The following is a 12,395-nucleotide window of genomic DNA, read 5'->3' on the forward strand; positions in this document are numbered from 1 at the left end:
CTGCTTCCTACCCCTTCCATTCTCTTTCTGCTCCATTTATTGACACTGGACACACCTCAGAAGTCTCTGAATATGTTGAGTAGTTCAACACTGCCAGGCTGTTGAGATCTGACTGTCCTGCCCCTCTCTGACACACACACACACACACATGCACACATATCAATGGACTACATTACTCATTCTCACTCTAGACCCATGCAGTGGACTTGCCTTTGAATAAATGGCACATGAGAGCACGCATTCACACACAGATATATAAACCTTTATATACACATAACTGACCAACATTTTTTCAAGGAATAAGCCAATTCTCTAAGACCTATGGATGTCTCTGCTCAAGGAGAATTAAACAAAGAATGATGTTGTGGAAAAGGTGGAACATCTGATAAATACTCATTGAGGAAGAGCACGTTGAAGTAGACTTACTAAGCACTCTGCTAGGTCCCATGGAAGTCAAATACTACATAAATTATGGTCTCAGTTCTCCAGGGTAATAGTAATTTGGGACTTTGGCTCAACCCAGCAATGACAATTGGGTGGGAGTAAACAAACTCCTTGAAACTGGGGGCTCAAGTGACTTTGATTAGGGAACTTCCTATTTCTCAGAAAATTATTTTGGGTACTGATAATGTTGATAAAAGGCTTAATATTGGTCTTTACTCTGACAGACATACTTCAGACCATCCATTGATGGGATCCCAAGTGTAGGGACAGTTTTAGTTTGGTAGCCGGGGAGGAGATCAGCAATCACCAGCCTACCTCTGGGACATGGAACCTATGAGACAAGACCCCAGAGAGCAAAGCAATTTACTCCTTCTGTGGTTTTCATTTGGGAAGGTTACTAAAGTCTCTGCCCCACTGGGGTCTCTCCAGGCTCATGTCCTCCCTTCTCTCTACCAGAGCAGTCAGGCAGCACCTGCTAGGACCCATCTTATAACTGAGGAGGTTGGCTCATCCCACCCCTCTTCTTTCTCATGCTTAAGGTAAAAGAAAGCCTTTATTGACCTCCTTATAGATTTGCAATATACCAGGCACTTGCAGACCTAGAACATCAAGTAATAGCTTTACAAGTAGACTCTCTAGGATTTCTGAACTAGCTCAGCCACAATTTGCAGTGTATCTCTGAATTCTCTTAGGAGGCCTATTCTTCTGAATAAAAAGGTAATAAGCAACCTCAGCCTAAGAAACATTGAGAGAATGACTAATATAAATTTGGATAAGGCTTAAGGATTAATAAAAATCCTTTCTTCCTAAGGTACCTCATTTAATCCTCTGCTATGCAGCAGATATTCTTAATATTATCTCCTTAGTAGCCTCAAAGAAAGAAGAATCAACATTTATTCTGCAACTTAATAGGTTTCATGCATCAAACCATGTGTTCTAAATACCTTATCCCATTTATGTCATCACAACTCCATTAGGTAAGCATTTTTATTTACATATTTTAAGCATGAGGAAAAAGAAGGTGAGATTATCTGCCCAGGTGACATTGTTATTAATAATAGATTGAGATTCTACCTTACATCTGTCATTGCCAAATCCACTAACCCCCTTTTCTTACCCAATGCTAACTAGACAATTGAAGAACTGCTCCAGTCTAGACCCTCTTTCCAGAGAGCACATGGGTAGTGTCTCTCATGAAACTCTTGCCAACTAGGGCAGGTTTGGCTGGAGAGGTAAGAAGGAAGATAAGCGTATGATGTCAATGTGACGTGGCAGCACTGTGATGGGTGTGGATTCATGAACAGATGCCAGCCTGGGCAGATTTCTTAAGATGAAGCTGAAGTACTGTTTTTTGCCGGTCTTTAGTAGCAACCCAGAATAGCAAGTGGACAATATATTGATATTATAAGTTTCGCTATCTTTGAATCATAAAATGCACTATTTCATCTGTCCAGAATATGGACCCCACTACACTGCCTACTTCTCTTCTCCTAGTTAGCTTCTGCTCTTCAGATCTAAGCTTAACTATTACTCTTTGTAGGGAGCCTCTTCAGAATCTCCTAATCACAAATTATGCCAGAGCCCCATGTTGTACAATCTTACAACACACTATTTTTCTTAACAGCACTTAATCACAGTTTTAATTATATGGATATATGTGACATATATACATAAAAATATATATAGTATATAATCTGCCTCTCTCATTAGGACATTTATGCCATTTTGATCACCATTATAGATAAGGATTGCACTTAATTAGTAAAAATGAATGACTGCAGGAAGGTTAGTTAAGATGTAGAGTCACATATGGAAGGTTCTGAGAAATGTCAGTCTCAACAGAGTAGAGCAATGGACCAATGTTGAAAGAATGATGGAGGATGTTCCGCTTCTCTGAAAATGAAAAAGAAATGTTGAGAGTTTAAGCACCCAAGGAGCTATAGATCGGTCTAAGTCTGAGGAGACCATCAGAGCCATCAAAAGAAACATGTGAGTTAATCTAATTTTGATTCTATTCAAGAAACAGATGGCCAGTGAACAAATAGGTGATACCCAGATCTTTTTCAAGTTGACCATTCTTGTGATCTGTCCCATGCTGTACATTTTTAAGTAAGTTATTTAAAATGGGAGCATTTCCAGAGCCAAAGTAGTGATATCAAAACCATGTCATCTGAGGAATAACCAAAATAAATAGGGAAGAATGTATAAAGCTGTGTGATAAAAGTTCTTTAGATCCTGAAGTGTTTTATGTAGAAATGCCCTACAATGTAGGACATAATGATTATGTAGAAGTTGCATAGAGGCAGATTTCAGCCTTTACTAGAAAGTACTTTTAGGGAATGTGTCATCTAAGAATGGAGGAAGCATGTCAGGAGGTAACGAGGTTCACAAGGCTTTAAAATGATCTGATGTTTAAATGTGTTATGGGAGATTCAAGTATCTAATAGAACACTAAATAGGCGATTTCTGAGGTCCTTTCAAGCACTAAGAATTCATGACCTATAGATAACTCTATTATAAACATTTTATTATAGATCTTGCAGAGCACCCGTTAAAATGACATGAGTATGACTAACTATAATGAAATTCTCAGAAGTCATTACCACACAGATTCCAAAGCCTTCCATCATAACACAGTTTGTGATAGCTTTCTATACACTATGTTCCTGAATGACAGGACTTTTTGTCTACATTGTAGCCAAAATGTTGGATACCAAATTATTTTCCATAAGGGCTATTACACAAGTGATTTGATTATAAAATAAACTTAAAAGTGAAGAGAGAAAATGGAGAAAAAGTGTCAATGACTTATGTTTGTCACAGCATGTTTATCCACACAATATATATTTATTGAATATCTGTAATTTGTATCACATTAGGCTTTGTAATACAGGGAGATAAAAATATAAATAAGTGAGAATGGCTGTTCTTGAACTTACAAGTAATAATTATGGTAATCTGTTATTAGGCTGCCATTACTACAGACTACATAGTGTGGTAAATACTTTACAATACGATCTCATTTAATCCTCACAAAACCCCTCAGAACTAAGTAAAATTGCTGTTCCCATTTCTTAAAAAAAGAAACTAGGACTCAGAGAAATTATATTTTGCTTAGGATCACAAAGCCAGGACTTGAGATTATTCAAAACATGTCATTTAATGTCAAAACTGATTTTACGCTGATACACTGCCCCTCCTCCAAAGGTTATAACAACATGTTGAATATGCTAAGTTACATTAGAAATAATTCAAAGCATTATTGAGGTTCAAAAGAGGAAAAGAAATGAACTGGATACCACTTGTTAATTGCTGGAAAAACAACAAAGAGCCATTCATGCCCTAAGTGGTCTTAATATTTGTACTAGTTTCTAATTTCATCCTTCCTATGCTTGTGACACTAAAGCAGGCTTATGTGAGTGATTTTTACTGGAAGCAGTGTTTCTAGATTGAGGTTTCTCTTCAGTGCCCATGCTGAATAATAATAAATATTAAAGTTAGGCAAATTGAAACAAGGTCACATTAAGATGGCAACCTTCTTAAGTATCAGTTGGTCTTAGAAAAGGAATGGAATGGATAACATTAAGAGTTATGTCTTTTCATTAGAAGGTTTTCAAGGAAGCTAGCAGTTTTTTTCTTGGATTTCACATTAACTCCTTAGAAGAGAAGAAAAATATGGAAAAAGAGACTGGCTTGGTGTTTCCTTTTCACCTCCAAACTCACAGGATGGATTCCCAGATTTCCAATGCATATTTCCCCATACCACCTGAAGCCAGGAGTCACATGATAAAACAACTTGTTTCCCACAATTCCTACACTTCTTCTGATTGGATGTGGATGGAGAAACCAGGGGTGGGAGGGCTTTGTTTTCTGAGGCTTTTCCTTGACCCTATGACTCTCAGACCCATGTCAGCTCTTTGCCCATGGACAGGGTTTTCTTTCTTCATTCCCTCACATCACTAGCTTTTCAGTGTCTTATCCATATATATCCCTAAGTCCATATCTCTGGAGGCATTGTGTGTAAATAAATATATGAGTGAAAGAATGAATTAATAGCTTCCTGCCCTCACATCAATCACCTTTGCTTTCAGTAATTCCCTGGCAATTTCTTGAAAATTCATTGAAAAATTTAAATGTCATTCCAATTCTACAGAAAATAGCATTGAATTCCACAAAGTTCCTCTACCTCTTTACCTCTAAAAATTCCCATGTAATTTAGGCCAGCTCTTGACAGTTAGAAATTAAGTTGTAGATACTTATGTGAAGAGGCTTGGTAATAAGAGAAGAAAAAAGAGAACAAATCCCAATACTTCTAGTTTCTAACCCCAGCCCTGATTAGATTAGACCACGGCTCACAGTGTGAGTTAATATATTGTCAATACGATCCTTCCTTCTGTCTCTGCAGCTCTCCACAGACAAAGCCATTAGCTCGATGACCTGGGGGAATCGCTCAGTGCTGATGGAGTTTGTGTTCCTGGCCTATCCCTCCCACCCAGAGCTGCGTGTCTTGTCCTTCCTTGGAGTCAGCCTGGTGTACACACTGATCGTCAGTGGGAATGTGCTCATTGTGGTGGCCGTCCAGAAAGAAGCCCGCCTACACACACCCATGTACTATTTCCTGGGCAGCCTCTCAGCAGTAGAAGTGTGCTACACGGCTGTGGTGGTGCCGCACATCCTGGCCAACATCCTACAGTCGGAGAAGACCATCACCCTCCTGGGCTGTGCCACTCAGATGGCTTTCCTCATCGGACTGGGCAGTGCCGATTGCTTCCTCCTGGCAGCCATGGCCTATGACCGGTACGTTGCGATTTGCCGTCCCTTGCGGTACCCTCTCATCGTGACTCTAACTCTGTGTGCCCGCTTGATTGTGACCTCAGTGGTCACTGGTTTGGGCCTGTCCTCACAACTGGTGGCCTTCATCTTCTCTCTGCCCTTCTGCCGGGCTCGGGGTATCGAACACTTCTTCTGCGATGCGCCGCCCGTGATGCGTCTTGTCTGTGCCAACAGCCACGTCCATGAGCAGTCGGTGCTGGTGGCGGCCACACTGGCCATCGCCGTGCCTTTCCTCCTTATCGCCACCTCCTACGCCTTCATTGTGGCTGCTGTGCTCAAAATCCACTCGGCAGCTGGCCGCCACCGGGCCTTCTCCACCTGCTTCTCCCACCTCACTATGGTCCTGCTGCAGTATGGCTGCTGTGCCTTCATGTACCTGCGCCCCAGCTCCAGCTACTACCCCAAGCAAGATCAGTTCATCTCACTGGTGTACACCTTAGGAACCCCAGTGCTCAACCCCCTTATCTACACCCTGAGGAACAGTGAGATGAAGGGTACATTAGGCAAAGTTCTTACCAAGGATTACCTTTGCCAAAACAACTAGAGGAAGGTGCAACCTGTCATGTAATGTTTGGTTCAAGTTCATGCAAATCCCCACGCAACTGGGATTTCTCCCTGTTAATGTTAAAACTGGTCTTTAAAGATGGTACAAATTACCTACATACTATTTAGCTATGTGTACCAGAGACCTTTAAAGTGTTTCTAGAGAAACATTTCGAGAGAAATTTGACTCAGTAATTTCTCTTCTGGAAAAGAAATTAACCCATCAGCATGACATAAAAGAAAGCAACAAACATAAGATTACATCTCAGGTACCAGCTGGAAACAGATAGATCATTCAGTAGGTTTTATCTGAAATAACGTAATAAAAGGATTCTGTGCAGAAGTATGAATAAGGGAACCAATAAGGGGTGGCGGGGCACTTGCATTCTAGCAACAGCAAGAAGCCATCAGCACCCCTAGACCTCACAGGCAAGCAGAGGAACAGTGTTTCCTGAGACCAGTGAGAGCAGATATACCAAGAGAAAACACTTGGTAGGAAGTCTGGCTTTAGGGAAAAAAGCAACGATTAACAGAACTATGGCCATGCCAGGAGAAAGCAGGAAGATAAATACTCCAATCTCTCTCTGCTTGTACCCATCTATCTCTTGTCTTCTTGCTACTGGCCACACCCAGCTGGAAGCAAGAGAACAGAGGAGATTGAGTGATTCTGTTCTCAGAAGTTAGCCTTTTGGGACAGGGTAGAGCAGAGAGGGACTCTGAGAGTTAGGGGCAAACAGAATAATCAGAAAAAGATTTTTTATTATAGTATTTTATGCAACAATGAAAGTATGTTTATAATCCAATTTCCCCACAATCAAGTATTGACTAAACAATTATTGTATGAAAGAATCTTATGTAACCTTAAATTTATGTTTTCAAATACTAGTTATTTGTAAGAGCTAACATGAATTGCTTACTGTGCACCATAAATTTATTTATATTCTCTGAATCTTTGAAAATCCTCTGAGGTAAAATTGTTATTATTCTATTTTAAATGACAGGACTGAGTCACAGAGAGTTTAAGCATTTGGTGTAAGGTCACGCAGCTAATATGGGATGGAGTTGGGATTTGAAATTTGAAGCGTAAATCCAGCTTCAAAGGCAGTGTTTATTTGCATATCCCTAATGAAATGATGATAAGGCCCTTTCCATAGGCTTACTGGCCATTTGGATATTTTCCTTTTTGAAGTTTTACTTTAAGAATTTGTCAATTTTAATAGGGTTGGTTTTTTTTCTGAATTTATTATATATTCTAGGTATAATTCCTTTGTTAGATATATTTATTTTTAACATTTTCTTCCTAATTTTGACTCACCTTAATCCTCTCCCTAATATCTTCTGATGAACAGAAGGTTGTTTTTTTTTTAATGAAGTCTGACTTACCCTTATTTTCCATTATGGTAATGACTTTGGCTCCTATTTAAGAAATACTTGCTGTCTCCAAATTTCTGAAGACACTCTCTTATGCTTTATTCTAAAAAGCTTTATGATCTTAGCTAATACATTTATGTCTATGACATAGCACAAAGCTAAAAGTCAATGTTAATATATTCCACATTACATATAATTATTTCAGTGCCATTTATCGAAAGATTTTTGTTTCCTTATTGAATTGCTTTTATGTCTTTGTGGAAAATCAAATGAGCATTGTGCTTCTGTGTGTGAGAGAAAGTTTAATTCTGGACCTGCTATTCTGATGTACCGATAAATTTTTCTGTCTTTGGTAGCACCATGGATCTTAATTATTATTGTAGATTTACTAATGTTTTGTAGTTTTCTGTAGAGACATCTTTTGTATTTTTCATTAAATTCACCATTGCTGTGGCTTGTTAATGCGATTGTAAGTGTTTTTACTTATTTTAGTTTTCAATTTTTTCCTAGTGGTACATAGAAATACTAAAAATATATCCATTGCCCTAGTATCCTGTGACTTGGATAAATTTACTTATTAGTTCTAGCAGTTTGCAAATTTATATGGATTATCTATGAACATAATCATGTCATCTGTAAATACAAATAATTGTACTTCTTCCCTTTGAAGTTGATTGTTATGGAAATGCCACCGATGCACCTTGCCTCCTGCTATCTATGCCCTTGTGTAAAACCCTCCCACACAGATTCTGAACCTGTGCTGTCCAATGTGACATCAGCAAACATGATGCAAAATAAAAGCTTGATAGGCTCCTGCATACTGGGGCTTGCCTTCTTTGAATCATGAGACTACCGTGTCATATAGAACCCAAAAGGAGAGACTACATTGAGTGAGAGGCCTCACTGCCTTTTCCCTAGACAACTCACCCTGCAATTACAGCCTTACAAGTGATACCAAGCAAGGTCAGCAAGAAATGGCTTTGCCAACCCATTAATTCTTGAGAAATAATGGGTAGTTATTTTAAGCTGCCAAGGTTTAGGATTGTTTGTTATGTATCATTAAATAATGGAACTGTCATTGGTACTTAGAAGTGGGGCGCTGCCCTAACAAACAGAAAGCATGTGGCACTAGCTTGGGATTGATCCAAGGCTTCAAGGCAGCCAGGAGGGATCACCTCAACCTGGCGCTCCTTCACAGCCTGCCCCACTAGCCTGCCAAGTGGATGCGCCCCAGCCCAGCATTCCCCTGTGGCTTTGCCAAACAGAGTGTGTGTGCAGTCCACTTGAGTACCTGGCTGTGTTGGCCAGAGAGACTTGCTTTTCTGGGCTTTACAGGACTGAAAGAATCAGAGAGACGGTTCTTGGCAGGCTACCATCCCCAGGGCACTGCACAGAAGCAGACTGAAATGAATCCCCAGTCTTCCCGTGACCACTCCTTCAGACTAGGTGTCCATCAGTGGATGAATGAATAAAAACATGTGATATAAGTATATAATGCAATACTATTCAGCCATTAAAAATAAGGAAACCTTGCCATTTGTGGCAACATAGATGGCCCTTGAGGTTATTATGCCAAGTGAACTAAGAGACAGACAAATAGTATATCATTTCTATTATATGTGAAATCTAAACAACAAAATAAAACTCATAGATGCCGAAAACAGATTGGTTATTGTCAGATGGCAGGGGGTTGGTGGTGGGTGAAATAGGAGAAAGGTATCAAGAAATACAAACTTCCTTTCATAAAATAGGTACTTCATGGGTATGTGGTACACAACATAGCGACTGTTGTTGATGTTATTGTATTGCCTGTCATTTAACTTTACCTGGTGATGCTAGTATATAGACTTACTGTAGTTGTCATTTACCAATGTGTACAAATAGTGGATAATTATGTTGGACATCTGAAACTTATAAAATTTTATATGTCAATCATACCTCAATTTTAAAAAAACAGCAAAGAAGCTATTAATTAAAGTTGAATGTATGATGAACAAATTGTTAGTGGGGGCTGGAAAGACTGCAGCCTATAGAGTAAAGCCCCTAAAAGATCCATAGACAATCCATGAAAAAGTTACGATATTTGCAGTTATTTGTACTGTATTATATTGATAAAACCACAATCAATTTGGACTAAAAAGACATGAACATTTATAATATTTTTTTAAAGCTATGGGCTTTCAACTTTATGTGGACAGAAAACCAGCTAAGAAGGTTACTCAAACAACAACATAGGATATTTTTTATGTAAGTGGAAGAATTTCTAAGGGGATAGATTCAGGGAGTAGAGCAAAGGATTAAGAAACTAGTTCTGCTGGACGTAATTGGGCTGTAAGAAAGAAGCATTTTCTTCCGACAGTAAAGGCCCCTGGCAAGGTGCCCAGTTGGATTCAGAATTGCTATGGACTAGTAACTGCTGCATGTCTGCTATTCCTTCCCCTTTTGAATGGGACCGTCTATTGTGGTCCAAACTGGGACTGATGCTAATTATAAGATCTAGGATTTTTGAGTCTGGATTATAGTTTTTTATCACTGAGTGTTTTTATTTTTATGACAAACTATATGTTTTGTTGTGATGTCTCATGTGCCTTTGAAAAGCATGTGTACTCTGGATATGGTGAGTATAGTCAATTAGGTTGTTAGCCAATAATGTGTTTCTATATCATTACACATTTTAGTCCACTTATTTTATCAATTAATAGCGGAAGTGGGTTAAAATCCACAACTACATGGATTTGTCAGTCTTTTCCTTTAGTTCTGACAGTTTTTATTTCCTGTATTTTTTAATCTCTGTTATTAGATGTATACATGTTTAGCATTGCTGTATCTTGGTAGATTAACCATTTTATCATTAAGCAATTATTTTTATTGCTGCTCATATCCCCTTTATTGTTGATAATAAGGTCCAGAAATCTACTTTGTCTGATCTTAATATATCCCCATTGTCTTTTTTATGATTAGTATTTGCATGACTCATATTTTTCTTCCTTTTGATTTTGACCTATATTTTCTCATATATAAAGTGTGACTCTTATGAAGCACATACAGTTCATACTTTTTATTTTTAACCCAATCTTTTGATAGGAGGAACAGAATACATGTGTGGTAAAGGGAGGAGTTATTGGTGTCCATATTTAGAAATGATCAACCATACTCATTAGTGACGGAGTGCTGGAACCAGTCTACGCACAAAAAGATCCCTAAGCATAAAGAGTGATTGTGCCCAGAAACAATACATTTTCTCTTGAGAGACAAGATATTTACATAAAGAATAGGCAAGCTATCTAGTGGCTTAGGGCCTGTAACCCAAGATATTCCCCATGGCAAAAATTATGATCCCTTAATATGTGTTCTAAACTGTAGACCCCAGGGAGATGGGGTTAAAACAACAAGAAAACAATGAAAATGATAGTTTTCAAAGACAAAAACACCCTCCTACATTAGATGAGCAACAAACAAAAATCATAAAGCCTTCTTGGAAATCCATTTGCTACAAAAGATTCTCAATAGTTCACAACAAACAAAAAAGGAAAAGGTAATAATGGAAAAATGTAAAAGGAATTTTAAGCATGTAAAAAAATATAATTTATAACAAATTTATAATAAGATAAGGAGGAAATAATATCTATATACAAGAACAGGAGTCTATGAAACAAAAACTGTCATTATGATAAGAAATAGAACAATATGGAAAAGAACAAATGGAAAAACATGGAAACAAAAGATAGTCAATTTCATTGTTAGAATTCTTCGTAGATGACATCAGGATTTGACAAAAGAAGTTGAGATGAGCATCACTAAATTGCAACTGAGATTGAGGAATCACACCAAATATAGCCAGAAGCATAGGGATATTGAAATATGAAAGAGTTTAGGAGACAAAGAGGATTCATAAATTATTCAAATAAACATTTAAGGCCATACAGGCTCTAGATTCTATCAATACAGCAAGCAATTAAGTAGACAAAGTCTAAAGACACAGAGAATAAAATAGGTACTAATATACAAGGTGTCAGTTGTTATTATGTAAAGAAAAATGAGGCAAGATAAAAGGAATGGAGAGTGACAGGGGTGTCATTTCATACAGAGTTTTATGAGAAGCCTTCTTGGATGAGATGATACTGAGCAGAGACTTCAAGGTAGTGCAGATGCCAGGCACGCGGGAATCTGTCGGAAGAGCATCTCAGGCCGAGCGAAGAGCGAGTGCAGGTTCATGAAGAACGGTGTTTGCTTGGCGTGCTCAGTGCCACTCTGAGGAGGAGGAAGAGAAGGTGGTGGCTGAGGTGGTGTGGTGGCACATGACGGTGGGTGATGAGTGAGGATGGTCATGCCGGCGACTACGGTGCTGATGGTGATGATACTGACGGTGATGGTGATGACAGTAGTGGTGGTGGCGGCGGTGGTGGTGATGGTAGCCAGCGCCTACTGACCACTTGGATGGTTTGATTCATTCATCTACCAAAACCTTAAGAGAGGAATATCATTATTATCCCTAACTTACAGATAAGGAAACTGTTGCATAGAAAGTTTAAATGATTACGCAAGGTAAAAAAAAAAATTGTACAAGGCATAGCCAGAGATCAAACTCAGGCAATACGGTGTCAGAGTCCAATATGCTCTATGCTCTTCATGGAACAGAAAGTGCCCAGTGCCCAGGAGGCTGCGCTACTTGAAGGCGGTGAAGCACAGAGCAACAGAGGGTGGTGTGGTAGGAAAAGAGGTAAAGAACACAAAGGGAAAATCATGGAGTGATTTACAGGTCACAGTAACAACTTTGATTTTACTCCAAATAAGGTGCAAAGCCACTGAAGAGATTTAAGTGGGGTAGTAGCATTATCAGGCTTACATTTTAAGTAAAACACTCTGCTTATAGAGTTAAAAATACATTATTTTAGAGGAAAGTGGGAATCATGTTAGGCACCAATTGTAGTAATCTAGGCAAATAGTCGTATTTTGAATGTATTTTGAGGTCAAACCAATAAAAGTGTATATGGCCTGGATGTCGGGGTGTGAATGAAAGAGAAGAGCCAAAGATAATTTCAATATTCTTATGGCCCATGAAAGTAGAAAAGTGAGATGTCATTTACTGAAACTGGGATCCTGTAGGAAATCCTGTAAGAAAATAAAATTACATAGAGAAAATCAAGAATTATGTTTTGAATATATTGCATTTAAAATATATGTTGAGCAGAAGAAAGCCTTTG

At 38.6% G+C, this 12,395-nt stretch overlaps 1 protein-coding gene across 1 annotated transcript; it reads left to right on the top strand.

Annotated features, from left to right (window-relative positions):
* The first annotated feature begins 4,876 nt into the window (after window positions 1-4,876).
* OR10W1 (olfactory receptor family 10 subfamily W member 1) lies at window positions 4,877-8,038 on the top strand. The gene has a single exon (XM_036996788.2). It carries the CDS (start codon window positions 4,877-4,879, stop codon window positions 5,819-5,821), a length of 945 nt encoding a protein of 314 aa, XP_036852683.2. The 3' UTR covers window positions 5,822-8,038.
* Window positions 8,039-12,395: the final 4,357 nt, after the last annotated feature.

The sequence above is a fragment of the Manis javanica genome, chromosome 11 (assembly GCF_040802235.1).
Source record: "Manis javanica isolate MJ-LG chromosome 11, MJ_LKY, whole genome shotgun sequence".
NCBI classification, from domain to species: Eukaryota; Metazoa; Chordata; class Mammalia; order Pholidota; family Manidae; genus Manis; species Manis javanica.

Excerpts from the sequence above, each read along its gene's own strand:
- OR10W1 (XM_036996788.2), top strand. The coding sequence starts at position 4,877 with ATGACCTGGGGGAATCGCTCAGTGCTGATGGAGTTTGTGTTCCTGGCC.